Source organism: Schistocerca serialis, chromosome 6, assembly GCF_023864345.2.
Source record: "Schistocerca serialis cubense isolate TAMUIC-IGC-003099 chromosome 6, iqSchSeri2.2, whole genome shotgun sequence".
Classification (NCBI taxonomy): domain Eukaryota; kingdom Metazoa; phylum Arthropoda; class Insecta; order Orthoptera; family Acrididae; genus Schistocerca; species Schistocerca serialis.
Genome location: NC_064643.1, coordinates 315,566,935 through 315,583,500, shown reverse-complemented (window position 1 = coordinate 315,583,500; position 16,566 = coordinate 315,566,935). Strand labels below are relative to the sequence as shown.

The following is a 16,566-nucleotide window of genomic DNA, read 5'->3' as shown; positions in this document are numbered from 1 at the left end:
AGAAGAGTTCAAGATGTCGTTGTAAGAAAGGCAAAGGATGGACACACCCCATATTAATGTTCACTGACAAGCATCCAAATACTTTTAATCAAGTAGCATAGTTGCAGGATAGCCTCAACATTGTAGTAAGCTGTCATGTTTCAAGGATGAATATTGTGGTGATTTGTGATTCTTGGTCCATGATACCAAGCCTTCTGGAGATGATGTTTTCAACAACAAACTGTAACAACTGTTGGCTAGGATGCTTCCAAACAATGATTTACTCTTATCTTATACTAGATATAAATCTACGTCATTGTTGATTGCATGTATCATTGTGTTTATCTAGCCATAAATACTTGAAATGACACTGGTTGATGATACTGAATGATAGTTAAGGGGAAATATTATGAAGTGTAAACCCATATTCAGAAATTCCAGGAAATTGATCAGCTGGATAGAATACTTGGATTCTACTTTTACCTGGATTTCTGCAAATGAAGGAAAACATTTTTCAGAAACTGTCAGTCAGTTTTCTCCAACATATCTCTCCAGGTACTTCTCATGTATGGTGTGCATCAGTTTTCGTCTACTGACTTCAGCACTATTTAATTGACTTGTGTGCAATATGGCAAAAAGACCAAACAGCTTCATGTAAGCCCATGAAAACATGGAGCTGCTTGTTTCACTTCCAAATCTGGTTGTAGAGTCAATGTAGACCTGTACTGTGGCATGGGCTTTCAAAACCACCTATATTTGGAGAATAACACACATTTTGCTGGTGTAAGATGGGTGGTCAACACAGTGACAAATTTTAAACTTCCCTACATTGTGCAACCTGAATGCCAAGTTTCAATCATTACTAACGGGGCAGAATCAACTGCACAATTTAAAGGAGCTGTTGCCAAGGAGAGGCTGGGTGGGTAGCGGAGGGAGGGGGGGGGGGGGGGGGGGGGCGTGTTCATCAAACATCAAAGTGCTCCAGTTGACTCTTGGCTACTGTTTCGTAGTGGCAGTTCACCTTGTGAATGGTGCTCTGAAAGGAGAAGTGTAACTCCTTCATTATTCCCTCCCTCCCACAGTGATATTCAGCAGCCCATCACACCCTTGTAATAGCCTTGTCCATCTGTCGACCCTTTGCATCATATCTCTGTGGAAGAAAGACAGGCCACTTTCTATTTAAGTCATAAAATTGGTATTTACTGTTCCAAGACTGCCAGATGAATGTCATGTACCAACTTTGATGCGGCTACTGAATATTATGCTGTATGGCATGACCACCAACTAATTATTTAGTCATTAGTTATCTTTGGCTCCACTTCATGACTGATTCAATGTAAAATTATGTTTGAAGGGGCACACACAACTCTTTATAGTTTGATAAAGTTATTTGATTGGATAGATAAAAAATCTACTCACCAAGCAGTGGCAGAACACACACAGAAAAGACTGTTGTGATTGGCAAGCTTTCAGAGCCAGTGGCTCCTGCTTCAGGCAGAAGAGTTGAAGGAAAAGGAAGAAAGGTGAAGGAAAAGAATTTGAGAGGTCTAGGAAAAGGGGTAGATTTTGGGAAAGTCACCCAGAACGGTGGGCCAGGGGAGGCTTACCATATGGGATGAGAAGGAAAAAGGAAATTTTATCTATATAGTTTGAGTTATACAGATACTCCAACACAATTAATGAATAGTATAATCAGTGGAAAAATACACCAATTGGAGCACAAAAAAGGGGAATATACTCCTGTTTAAAAGACTCTGACTGAAAATTGGGGCATCAGCTGCCTCGTTTTACCATCCTGAGCACCATTAAAAATTTTCCCCAAAATTTTGGCTTGCAAACATATTCACGTTACATGAAACCCATCTCTCAATCCCATGAGCACCCCTAACTGTAGCTCGCTCACATCCACTGGTCCATCGACACCTACTAGTCCATCGCTGTAAGCCACTTGTACTCATTCACTCCCACTCCCACTTGCACATTCTCACTCACTCATTCAGCTCACACAGTCTCCTTTGTTCTGTCCTGCTACTACTGTCTCCTCTCACTAACACTGTCTCTTACTGCTACTATCTCATCCATTCCTTCCCACTGCTTCTACCACTCCTCACTGTCACTGTCACTGTCACACTGTCCTCATTGTTGTTTTCATAGGCTCCGTCTCTCTGTCACTGGCTCTCACCCATTTCCTCTTTCTCCTTCTCTTTATTCCTCTGCCACTGGTACTATCTCCTTCACACTTTTCCTAGCACGTTCTGTCATTGTCAACTGTGTTCCACGGCTAATTTGTCCCTCTTTCTCTCACACCATCATTGTCTCCTTTGCTCTTTCTATATCACTAGCACTGTGTACTGTCTTCCAGTATTTATTACTTTGTTGTTTTTCTATATCACAGCCACTGTCTACTGTCTTCCAGTATTTATTACTTTGCCATCTCTTTCCCAGTGCTGCTGTCTCCTCTGTCAGCATATACGAAGTGGTAATACATTTTCATGCCAAAATTTTTGGGAAAATTTTTAAAGGTGCTGAGGTAGGTAGAATGAGGCAGCTGGTACCCCACTTTTCTTTCAGTGTCTTTTAAACAGAAGAATATTCACATTTTCTGTGCTCCAGTAGGAGCATTTTTCCACAGTTCTCTTCTTTTCCCTGCTGCAGCTGCACATGTCAGGTGTATGAAAAGAACTTTATGGGTCAGTAAAATGGTAATTTACTTTCATGGAATTGAAATAACACAAAACTAATTTTACACATCAGACCAGATTTTAAGTACACAAAAATTTTGCATGGGCTTCAGTTCTGCAACATGGACTTCTCATAACCCTTCTGATGATAATGGAGACACTATCTCTGTGCTGTGTCTATTTATAAACTGTTTCACCTCACACTGGATTTTATGTGTGCAACTAGGGTAGCTCTGGGCCTCTGTATCTTGGGAACAGATAAAGGTATCATGAAAATGTTCAAAGTTGCTTGTGATTGGGATCTTAGGAACATATATGATAAAAATAAACATAGCTGTCTTGGAATCCACAGCTTGGTTTTGGTACCCAAAAATCATTTTTTTGGGATGTTTTTTGATAACAGATCAAAATTTTTGAAAATGGGTAGATGGCACTTCTACGTAAATGCCTGGAGAATATGTTATTATAATTTGAGCACTTTGCTGCTGTTATTTATTTAGATATCCAGTGCTGATGGAAAAAAGTGGTGAAAAACACTTTTTTGGATTTTCTCAGAAACCACCCATAAACTAAATCATAGGCCTCTTAAGGGGCACCACAGACCACATTTCATGCAAAAAGAACCAACTGATTTCCTCTATTTGCCTAAGCTGGAGGAAATGTATCGTATTCAAACTTTGACCCTGTAAGCCTACTGTAGGATAGCTACAGTAAGATGATCCTTCTGTTGGGTATACAAATGTTTCCTAGCCCCATGGCTATTCAGTACACTCAAATCTACTTTTCTGTCACCAACAGAACCTGAGGTGTGTGGCCTGGAAAACTCACATTTTTCTGCATAGCATTTTGAAATATATTATTAGACCAATCTGTCACATTTGTACCAATTTTCAACCAAACTTTCTTTTATTTTGCTGGATGAAGAGAGCACTGATTCCATTTGATAGACTTGTGTCATTTTCTGTGCCTGTTACTCTCATGTGGTTGGTAGTCTTTTTCTGTGTTTTTTTTCTGTTGTAGTTTCACTTCAGGAACAGCTATCCTTGCAGTTGGAGTTAAAATATTTATAGTTACTGCTGATGAGAGAGGCTTTATCCTTCCCTCTTATGGCAGTACATTTGTCAGATCATCTCCACCATTATTTTCTCAATTCTACTTCTGTTTCAATTTCATCTTCTAACTGTTTCTTTAAATTATGTATTTAGTGCTGAATTCTATTTCTTAGATATTGTAGTTCTTGAACACAAACTTTTATCTATATTGAAGAACCTTGTTTATCCAGATTAGGTGAAACTGGACACGATCCAGATTATCAAAAATCCACATAATCTGGAAAGAGTCTACTAAATTCAATAATTCTAATGTGTGCTGCAAATATGCAAACCTTTTGCCCTTAAACTCTATAGCTACTGTGGTGTATTCACGTTTATTTACTGAAATAGAGTGTAAGTTTCTTCTGTTTCAAGCTTCGGTAGTGTTTGAAGTAGCAGGACTGTGTAGATGTTTCAGTAGCTGGAGCTATTTCTAGCTGACATTCTAGACAAACCATTAGTTTTTCTTGGTGTGCCATTGCCACCACATCATGCATTATTTCTTCCCTTGAAACACCACTTGCATTGTCCACTTCACTGTAACTGTCGTTCTCCGTAGTACAACAAGCGGCAATAGAAATTTCATCATCGGTTATCATGCTGTATCTAGCATCACTGCCGCTGTGCAACCAGTCATCTACATCACTATCACCTACACTTGAACAATCAGGAATTCAGGGGAGTTGACAACTTCACAAACTTCAGAAGTGAAATGACAATGTGCACTCCGTACTGTTTTCCATGACTTCAGAATCGGTAGTTCCGTAACTTGATCCCAAGAATATGCAATCATAAAAATCACATCTTTGATATTTACCAATTTCAATACAGACATCACACCAACTTCTCCCTCTTGCTCAATTAATTTATCCTGAAGCTATCTGATTGATAATCTGTTCCTAGATCCCACAAATTACAATGAAGTGATGACACGGGCAGTAACAAATGGTCTGTCTGATCACGACGGTCAAATGACAACCCTAAAACTTGCCAGCAGAAAACAACACGTGGCCATTGTAACCAAGTTAAACATGTTAAATCAATAAATGCTGAATCTACTTGCTTGTTCAGAAATATTTTATGCCATGAACAATGGGAGGAACTATACCAGGCTGACACAGTGAATAAGAAGTTCAACTCATTCCTGAACTTATTCCTTAAACATTTTGAAGCTTCTTTCCCCCAAAGACAGATCAAAATCAAACAAACCTGTAGTAAAAGGAAAGAATAGCTAACTACTGGCATAAAAATATCATGTAACAAAAAGAGAGATCCGAATGTACAACAGAGGACTAGTACAGACCCAGCAGTAAAGCTACATTACAAGAAATACTGCAAAATTCTAACAAGTGTAATCAAGAAGGCCAAACAGTTGCACTATGCGAAAAAAATTAGCAATTCAAACAATAAAATAAAAACCATATGGCACATCATAAAAAGTGAGACAAATAGGAACATAAAACCTGACAATAATAAACACAAAGCTGCAGCCTCAGATTTCAACAATTTTTTTCTCTCTGTAGCTGAAAAATCAGTGAACCATAATAAGCAGGCTCACACAGATGCTATTGAACTACTTAACCACATGCAAATAACATCTAAAGTAGCACTTCATTTCAGAAGTACAACACCTAAAGAAATTGAAAAAACTATAAAATTACTCAAAAACTCAGATTCCTGTGGATACAATGGCATATCAAGTAGGATTCTAAAATCATGTGCAGACTTAATAAGTTATATATTGTGCTATTTGTGCAACCAATCTATGGAAACTGGTGTGTTCCCAGTTAAAACATGCAGTAGTGATGCCAATCCACAAAAGTGGAGCAAGGGATGAAATATCCAACTATCAGCACATCTCCCTGCTGCCAGTATTCTCAAAGGTATTTGAGAGAATAGTGTATGATAGGATTTGTAGTCACACTACACAAAATGGCTTACTGCCTCCTACACAGTTCGGCTTTCGTAAGGGCTCCTCCACAGACAGAGCTATATTTAACCTAACACATGAAATTATAGGTGATCTAAATTACAAAAGGTATCCAGTGGGGATATTTTGTGACCTTGCCAAGGCATTTGATTGTATAGATCACAACACACTCTTAAAAAAGCTTCCACATTATGGCATTAAAGACAAATCTTTGTCTTGGTTAGAATCACACTTACAGAATAGGAAGCAAAGGGTTGTCTTAAGGGGGACAGGAACAGCATTAACATCAGACAGGGAAATATAAAGTATGGAGTCCCACAGGGCTCAATTTTTGGGCCATTAATTTTCCTGATCTACATTAATGATCTACCAATCACAATTAACAACAGAGCAAAAATAGTAAGGTTTGCTGATGATACAAGTATCCTCGTAAAAGGACCCAACTCAACAATGCAGGATACAGCCATGACAGTCTCTACTCAAGTATATAAATGGTTCACTGCAAATAGCCTAACCTTAAATATTTCAAAAACCAATATGATACAGTTTCTGACAAAAAATAAAAAAAATAAAGCTTCTGAAATACATGTTAACAATCACAAAATTAATGAAACCACACATACAAAATTCCTAGGTATCCAGATAGACAGTCACCTAAGATGGAGAGAACAAATTGATCAGCTGGTCAAGAAACTTAGCTCATCGTGCTTTGCACTAAGAGCTCTCCATCAGTTAGTAGACAGAGAAATAATGTTGTTGTCATACTTTGCATATTTCCATTCGGTTCTCTCTTATGGCATAATCTTCTGGGGAAATGCTGCAGGTGTTGAAAAAGTCTTCAGAATACAAAAAAGAGCAGTGAGGCTAATATGTGGGGTCCCTAATGGGACATCTTGCAGAGGTCTCTTCAAATCTCTCAGGATACTTACCATCACAGGTCAGTATATATACTCGCTGATGTTATTTGTAGCCAACAACAGGGAACTGTTTCAGAAAAATTGTGACATCCACAACCATGACACAAGACAGGTGAAAAATATTCAAGGCTCTGCATCTCTCACTGAAGTACATAGGGGAGTTACTGAGTCAGGTATAAAGGTCTTCAATAAGCACCCCATCAATATGAAAAAGGAAATAAATAATGTACAGGTTTTCAAAAGGAAACTAAAATATTTCTCATCGAACAAACTTTCTATAAAATGAATGAGTTATGATTTACAAGAGTGGGGGAAACTGCCTAAGAAAAACAGTCCCTTAAAGATAAAGTGTGATGCTGTTACTTGTAGTTTAACTGAAAACGTGGTGATAAAATGTAAATTTATCTGTTTCATTATGAGAAAATGTGAACTCCCACGTATCCCACTCTCTTGAGCATTCACTTAAACCTCTTCTTAAGGAATGCAGTTAAAACTTGTATTCATTCAAACCATGACCATGAAGAAAATTTACTGCCTTATATATGTCAGTAGCATAAAAATATGCACTGTCACTTATTCTACTATTTTAAACAATCACTTAAACTGTTTTTGGCATAATGCAGGCTTTAATACTGCATGCAGATAATTGTTCTTGTAAAATAAACCAATGTCTGTGCAATGTGATGTATAAATGTTAATGTACTACTGTAATTGCATCAGTTGACTTGTCCTATATTACTTGTACACTGGCTGTATAATATGTAATCAACAGGACCAAATAAATAAATAAATAAAAAGTAAATAAAATCTTGTGTGTACATGTTTGATGTTCTTCAGTACACCTTGGTCCTTTGATTGTAGAAGGGAACAAAAAAATAAATCCAGATAACTGGAAAGTTGGATTAATGTGGGCCAAATAAACAATGTTCCTTTGTAAATATATGTTTGGTGGAAAATTATGATGACCTTGTAAGCTGGAAACCTGTTAACTAAATAATTACATTTTTATATGGTTATAATAGAGGGAAACATTCCACGTAGGAAATATATATCTAAAAACAAAGATGATGTGACTTACCAAATGAAAGTGCTGGCAGGTCGACAGACACACAAACAAACACAAACATACACACAAAATTCAAGCTTTCGCAACAAACTGTTGCCTCATCAGGAAAGAGGGAAGGAGAGGGAAAGACGAAAGGATGTGGGTTTTAAGGGAGAGGGTAAGGAGTCATTCCAATCCCGGGAGCGGAAAGACTTACCTTAGGGGGAAAAAAGGACGGGTATACACTCGCACACACACACATATCCATCCACACATATACAGACACGTATATGTGTGGATGGATATGTGTGTGTGTGCGAGTGTATACCCGTCCTTTTTTCCCCCTAAGGTAAGTCTTTCCGCTCCCGGGATTGGAATGACTCCTTACCCTCTCCCTTAAAACCCACATCCTTTCGTCTTTCCCTCTCCTTCCCTCTTTCCTGATGAGGCAACAGTTTGTTGCGAAAGCTTGAATTTTGTGTGTATGTTTGTGTTTGTTTGTGTGTCTGTCGACCTGCCAGCACTTTCATTTGGTAAGTCACATCGTCTTTGTTTTTAGATATATAATTACATTTTTATTTATTTCATTGACTTCTGTAAGTGAAGCAATTATTGAATATGTATTAAAAAGTAGTTCAATAGACCCTGGTGGCTGAGTAATTATGGTATTATGATTATTAGTATATGATTGCTTTTTTAAGTAGCCTCCTTTCTTATCTGTGGGTTTGTTATTTGGGTTCTGAAAGAAAATCGACTTATCAACACCATCACAACTGACTTAGTTACAATAAGTATAATACTGTAATACAGAGTATCTTTCCACAGGGAAAGTCAAAGTGTGGCACCACCAAAAGGTCAAACACTTAAGGAAGCTCGCAGAGTTGGTATTGAGGAATTGTGGCGCCACACCAGAGAGCCTATCAAGCTAGCGTTGCTGAAGAAGGTGGCTGACAACAGTGACCTGTCCAATACTGCATGCATAGCTTTCACAAATATTCTCAAATACATGGGTGATCAACCAAGCAAAAGACCCCACAATGGAAGTGAATTCACAGACAAAATATTTAGCTGTGCATTGAAATATGTAAGTATATTACATCAAATGATAGTTAAATTTCATTTTTTATGTAACTTTAAGTACTCCACATTCTGGTCATTTAGCTAGTCACTCAGTGTATTATCACTGGGTTTCCAGATGTAAAATTCCATCAATTTGGTATACTGCACAATAAAACTCTTTAAAAAATCAGTTTTGAGAATGATACACACTGATTCTGGAAGATAAATTGCCCCTGAATCCAGATCTTATTTCATAATTTCTGAACCAGCCTCAATTTTCATGTAATAATGGTTTTTACAAATGCTTGCAGCAGCCTATGTATCTGGCAAAATAACATTCTCCCACAAAAACACTTTCAAATGCAAATAGCAAAAAATCTGTAGGTACACTAAAGAATGTAATAAATGAGTAATTAAATGAGTAATATAAGAGTTATAAAAAGTGAAGAAGAATCGTATCTAGAAACATTTATTTCATGGTTTTCTTTGATAATTGCTTCAGGAACATCACTTCATAAGGGCCAGCAGTAGTGAGACAACCTTGAGGTACTTCATTTGCCTTTGTAACACTTTCCCATTTGAGAAATGACCTGGTGGAACTGTTATCCATGTTCGTCACTAACACTACTAAGATTTTCCAAGAAAACTGCAGATGATTATTCAATAAATGTAGTTTAAGTGATATGCTGCATACCGTATGTTAGTATTATCCCAGTAGCTCTTGTACAATCTTGTGATAGCTCTCTGTTTTACAGTTGCCTAAAATGTTTGCACAGATGCTTGTGAAAGATAGCCACACCACTCTTTCAACATCACTCAGCAAATTAAGCAAATATTCATGAGGCATTAATTCTATAATTTTCTGTCTTGCAAAAATGTCCTCCTTTCCTTTCACTTCAGTAATTGTTGGAAACATCTCTCACAAGTACATGAATTCATGTGAAGTTTTGTCCATGGCTTTCACAAGGTTTTTAACTAGGCCCAATTTATTGATCTATGTAGGTAGATACACAATTATGGGGTCAACAAGAGGAGTGCCATGCCACCTTTTTTGTAGAAATATTCAGAATCAGGCAGGTAGGTTAGAAAATTTAAAAAGGGAAATGGATAGGTTAAAGTTAGATATAGTGGGAATTAGTGAAGTTCGGTGGCAGGAGGAACAAGACTTCTGGTCAGGTGAATACAGGGTTATAAATACAAAATCAAATAGGGGTAATGCAGGAGTCGGTTTAATAATGAATAAAACAATAGGAGTGCAGGTAAGCTACTACAAACAGCATATTGAACGCATTATTGTGGCCAAGATAGACACGAAGCCCATGCCTACTTCAGTAGTACAAGTTTATATGCCAACTAGCTCTGCAGATGACGAAGAAATTGAAGAAATGTATGATGAAATAAAAGAAATTATTCAGATAGTGAAGGGAGATGAAAATTCAATAGTCATGGGTGACTGGAATTCAGTAGTAGGAAAAGGGAGAGAAGGAAACGTAGTAGGTGAATATGGATTGGGGCTAAGAAATGAAAGAGGAAGCCGCCTGATAGAATTTTGCACAGAGCACAACATAATCATAGCTAACACTTGGTTCAAGAATCATGAAAGAAGGTTGTATACATGGAAGAACCCTGGAGATACTAAAAGGTTTCAGATAGATTATATAATGGTAAGAGAGAGATTAAGGAACCAGATTTTAAATTAAACATTTTTAAACATTAAATTAAACATTTTTAAATTAAACATTTAAATTAAACATTTCCAGTGGCAGATGTGGACTCTGATCACAATCTATTGGTTAAGAACTGTAGATTAAAACTGAAGAAACTGCAAAAAGGTGGGAATATAAGGAGATGGGACCTGGATAAACTGAAAGAACCAGAGATTGTACAGAGTTTCAGGGAGAGCGTAAGGGAACAATTGACAGGAATGGGGGAAAGAAATACAGTAGAAGAAGAATGGGTAGCTTTGAGAGATGAAGTAGTGAAGGCAGCAGAGGACCTAGTAGGTAAAAAGATGAGGGCTAATAGAAATCCTTGGGTAACAGGAGAAATACTGAATTTAATTGATGAAAGGAGAAAATATAAAAATGCAGTAAATGAAGCAGGCAAAAAGGAATACAAACATCTCAAAAACGAGATCGACAGGAAGTGCAAAATGGCTAAGCAGGGATGGCTAGAGGACAAATGTAAGGATGTAGAGGGTTATCTCACTAGGGGTAAGATAGATACTGCCTACAGGAAAATTAAAGAGACCTTTGGAGAAAAGAGAACCACTTGTATGAATATCAAGAGCTCAGATGGAAACCCAGTTCTAAGCAAAGAAGGGAAAACAGAAAGGTGGAGGGAGTATATAGAGGGCCTATACAAGGGCAATGTACTTTAGGACAATATTATGGAAATGGAAGAGGATGTGGATGAAGATGAAATGGGAGATACGATACTGCGTGAAGAGTTTGACAGAGCACTGAAAGACCTGAGTCGAAACAAGGCCCCGGGAGTAGACAACATTCCATTGGAACTACTGACGGCCTTGGGACAGCCAGTCTTGACAAAACTCTACCATCTGGTGAGCACGATGTATGAGACAGTTGAAATACCCTCAGACTTCAAGAAGAATATAATAATTCCAATCCCAAAGAAAGCAGGTGCTGACAGATGTGAAAATTACCGAACAATCAGTTTAATAAGTCATGGATGCAAAATACTAACGCGTATTCTTTACAGGCAAATGGAAAAACTGGTAGAAGCTGACCTTGGGGAAGATTAGTTTGGATTCCGTAGAAATATTGGAACACATGAGGCAATACTGACCCTACGACTTATTTTAGAAGCTAGATTAAGAAAAGGCAAACCTATGTTTCTGGCATTTGTAGACTTAGAGAAAGCTTTTGACAATGTTGACTGGAATACTCTCTTTCAAATTCTAAAGGTGGCAGGTGTAAAATACAGGGAGCGAAAGGCTATTTACAATTTGTACAGAAACCAGATGGCAGTTATAAGAGTCGAGGGGCACGAAAGGGAAGCAGTGGTTGGGAAGGGAGTGTGACAGGGTTGTAGCCTATCCCCGATGTTATTCAATCTCTATACTGAGCAAGCAGTGAAGGAAACAAAAGAAAAATTCGGAGTAGGTATTAAAATCCATGGAGAAGATATAAAAACTTTGAGGTTCGCAGATGACATTGTAATTCTGGCAGAGACAGCAAAGGACTTGGAAGAGCAGTTGAACAGAATGGACAGTGTCATGAAAGGAGAGTATAAGATGAACATCAACAAATGCAAAACGAGGATAATGGAATGTAGTCGAATTAAGTCGGGTGATGCTGAGGGAATTAGATTAGGAAATGAGGCACTTAAAGTAGTAAAGGAGTTTTGCTATTTGGGGAGCAAAATAACTGATGATTGTCGAAGTAGAGAGGATATCAAATGTAGACTGGCAATGGCAAGGAAAGCACTTCTGAAGAAGAGAAATTTGTTAACATCGAGTATAGATTTAAGTGTCAGGAAGTCGTTTCTGAAAGTATTTGTATGCAGCGTAGCCATGTATGGAAGTGAAACATGGACGATAACTAATTTGGACAAGAAGAGAATATAAGCTTTCAAAATGTGGTGCTACAGAAGAATGCTGAAGATTATATGGGTAGATCATATAACTAATGAGGAGGTATTGAATAGGATTGGGGAGAAGAGAAGTTTGTGGCACAACTTGACTAGAAGAAGGGATCGGTTGGTAGGACATATTCTGAGGCATCAACGGATCACCAATTTAGTGTTGGAGGGCAGGGTGTAGGGTAAAAATCGTAGAGGGATACCAAGAGATGAATACACTAAACAGATTCAGACGGATGTAGGTTGCAGTAGGTACTTGGAGATGAAGAATTTTGCACAGGATAGAGTAGCATGGAGAGCTGCATCAAACCAGTCTCAGGACTGAAGACCACAACAACAACATTCAGAAAAAAACAGCTTTGTGGTCATGATAACCACTCATTTCTGTATTGCAAAGAAGAAGATTCCATCCTTTTAATCATTAAGCTAAAAGCTGAGCCTTTTGCTTCAACAAATTTAAATCACAAATAGTGTTGTTGAAATTCCTCTGAGACAAAAAGTATGACTTATATGATTCACAGTGGCCTTGAAATGTTCGACAGGTCTGCATATCTTCTTTGTTATTTTCTGTGTGTTTGTCATTGTATTGATCTTCACTTGCTGTCAAATTCTCTAGAGAAACTGGTATCAGCAATTCTTCACTGTGACATACAACCTTTATAGCAGATGATAAATTAAAATATTGCACAGTTTTCCGTGTTTTCATTGTGATTCTGTGTGTTTTTTCTGACAAAAATAGCAGTTCTTTGTGTTGTTCATTGGTTCCCTCCAAATCATGGGAACATCAAAATTCACAAGTGGTCTGATCCTTTTACCTTGGTTCCCAACCTTACATCCAAGCTAAAGTTTGCAGCATTTCTTTACAAGATGATTAAGTTTCTGTTTTTACAACTTCAGAGGTAACTCTTCACAGATATAAATAAAAAATTGCACTATTTACATAAGTACAACATTTCTTTTTCCAAACCAATACAAAACACAAACCACACATCTTCATTAACTTAGAACAACAAGTGGCTACTTCCAACAGTTGTCAGAACTCTCAGTGCTGACATGCGAGTGACAGCAAACACAATGTGATTTCAAGTATGACTTAACCATTAACCTGCATTATGTTTATGTGTGGCTCATAGATATGATTTTACAGTATAGCTACTTTATGAGATTTTGAGATTCCTCTCTTTTACACATGCTCCCATTCATCCACCAACAAAGCCCACCCACCAATCACTGTGATGATGCTGTCTGTATATGAGTCATTGTTTGGCCTGACCAACTACTGAAATAGTCATTGTCACTGTGGATGGGTATATTTAGGTGTCTGCATTATTGTTCATGCATGAGTGTGTACTTGAAAGAGAAAGAATGATAGAATGACAGCCAATGAAGTCTCTATATTGTGATGTGTGCCAATGAGCTAACATGTCCTTACATTTTTAAGCTGTCATGTTAAATTTGACAAATATCAATTTTGACAGGTTTAAAATTTTGAAATGATATCTTATATTCCTTAAATATTACCATGAAGCACTTTCCAAGGACAAGAAGAATAGCTGTGAAAAAATAAACTCATAGTTTAATACTTTTAAAAACATGTTTGAATTGATAGTGTAACTTCCAAAAATATGTGTTGTAATAGGAAGTACAGAGAAGCCTCTAAAGTACAGTGTTTCCCAAAATGCACTTTGGAAGTTCAATGCCATACAACTCATCTTGTAATTAATTTAGATAAAAGAGTAAAGTTTTCTGATGCACCACCTCAAAAAGATTTTTTCTGTTTCTGTAGTCGAGTTTTACATGCACTTCCCTTGTGGCACATACAGTATCTAATCAATATTTTTACTTGGTCCAAACCTGTCCTAACATATCAGTGTCAACTGTATTACTGTCAACAGATAGTCTTTACCTACAAATTAGCCTTGCCATCATTCTGCAGGTCTCTTCTTCAGGGCACAAACCTTTCAGCAGAAGAAACAATAGCCATATACAATCTCAAAATAAGTCCTGACCTAATCATCCTATCTGCAGAGAAAGGTTCAACCCCTGTTGTTATGAATTACAGTGACTACCTAGCAGAAGGCCTCTGCCAATTACATGACTCCTCTGCCTGTAACATGTGCTAGAGTGATCCCATCCCAGAAGTTCAATACAACCTGCAATCTCTGCTTAAAGCCATAATTAAGGTTCATTGATGTTATCTTCACGATCTGGATTCTGAGTCAAGACACCCTATCTTCATTCCTTTGCAACATCAACAACTTCTTCTCTCCTACCTGCTTCACCTGGACCTCCTCAATCCAGTCTGCCATGTTCCTAGACATTCACCACCTCCTCTCCAATAGCTCCATCTTTCCTCCTCTCCAATAGCTCCATCTTTACTCCTCTCCAATAGCTCCATCTGAACCTCTGCCCACATTGAACCCACCAACATTACCAGTATTTCCACTGCTATCACCGCTTTCACACCAAAAAATCTCTTCCATACTGCATGAACACCTAGGGATGACGTATCTTTAGTGACAAGAATTCCCTTGCCCAGTATGCTGGGAGTCTCACAGACAGGCGCTAGCCCCCAGATCTAGTCTGCTAAAAGATCTCCTGCACCATTTCCCCTCATGCTCCCAATCCATACACCACCCCCAAGAATTAGCCACGAAGGAGTGCCCCCTTCATCACCCCAGACTGGAACAATTGAATCACATCCTTTGCCAGGGCTTTAATTACCTATCATCATGTCCTGAAATGAGGATCATGCTACCAGAGATCTTTCCCACCCCTCCTAAAGTAGTGTTCTGTCACCCACACAACCTCCACAACATCCCAGTTCATCCCTACGTCACTTCCAATCCAACCCCCTTGCCACAAGCATTATTTCCCTGCAGAAGATCCAGGTGCAAGACCTGCCAAATCCACCCACCCAGCACTTCCTATCCCAGTCCTGTCATAGGTTTATTCAACCTCACCAGGGGCTGGGCCACCTGTAAATGCAGCCATGTCATTTATCAGCTCTTTTGCAAATATTACACACCTTTTTACATTGGCCAGGAACAAAATAGACTACCCTGTGGCACAATGTTCAGCTGAGCATAACAAGGTTGATTTTAATGGCTGCTTCACTACTCAAGCCATATGGATCCTCCCCTCCACCAGCAGGTTTTCTGAACTTCACAGATGGGAGTTATCCTTAAAACACATTGTCTGCTCTCGTAATTATACCAGTCTCAAACTACGGTAACATACTGTCCTCACACCCTCCACACCACAGTTTCCACCCACTCTGCCTATCACCTCCTTCCCATTCTCATCTCCAACCCTCTTTGTTTGCCACCCACTGCCAAAGCACCAGTCAATCTTTCTCGACTCCTCTCCTTTTTTGCTCCATTTTCCCCACCTCTCTGCCCCATGGCCTCCTGACCCTGTACCTGTTGGCATTCTAGTCCCCGCACACATTCTCAGACTGCTCTCCTCTCTCCCCCCACCCATACACACTGCTATCCCTTTCCTGCTCCCTCCAGATTGGTACTTCTATCTCACTTGATAGTTGCATTCTGGCCCGAGCTGCCAGAGTTGGCATTCATGGGTGTGTGAGATGTGCTTTTCTTTTTAATTTGTCCCTTGGGTTGCATTCCGAGTAAGTACTGGGCTGGAGCATAAATTCATAGCATTTTTCCATAAGTTTAATATACATAACAGATATACATAATGGAGACTTTAGTGATCAATAATATATTCTTCTTTACTATTTACAACACTCTACAATCACTCGGGTAACTTTTCAATTCCACAACAGTAGAAATGATGTGGTTCTAAGGTGAAGAACTCATTGAGTTATGTTTGAAACACATTTTCATCCAGAAGGGAAGATCCGAAGATCCTTGAAGGTTCTTTGATGGAGAGCGGGGAAGGTGAAAATCTAAGAGCGCTAGATTAGATGAATAAGGTGGGTCCGGAATAACTTCCAAACCCAACTCCTGTATAGTGTTTGTTGTCAGTCTAGCAGACTGCAGGGAGGGGGGTTGGGGGGGGGGGGGGCATTATCGTGAAGAAGTATCACTTCATGCAGTCTTCCTGGTCATTGTTCTTTGATTGTGTCTGCAAGATGTCCCAGTTTGTTGACAATAAATGTCAGCAGAGGTCTTTGTATGGGGAGTTGCTGCTTTGTTTGGACCCATCAATTTCTTTCTTTTCCTTTGTTAGGATGCAGACATCATTTATTGTCACCAGTAATGATACAGGATAGGAATGGCCGGTGTTTCTCATG

The 16,566-nt window shown here is 38.6% G+C and overlaps 1 protein-coding gene across 1 annotated transcript in view; it reads left to right on the top strand.

Annotated features, from left to right (window-relative positions):
* The window catches only part of LOC126484845 (myosin-VIIa-like), a 406,864-nt gene that overhangs the window by 306,258 nt on the left and 84,040 nt on the right, over positions 1–16,566 (top strand). The window contains exon 30 of the mRNA XM_050108441.1: positions 8,469–8,727. Within this exon, the coding sequence (XP_049964398.1) occupies positions 8,469–8,727 (259 nt within the window). The remainder of the gene's footprint in view (positions 1–8,468; positions 8,728–16,566) is intronic.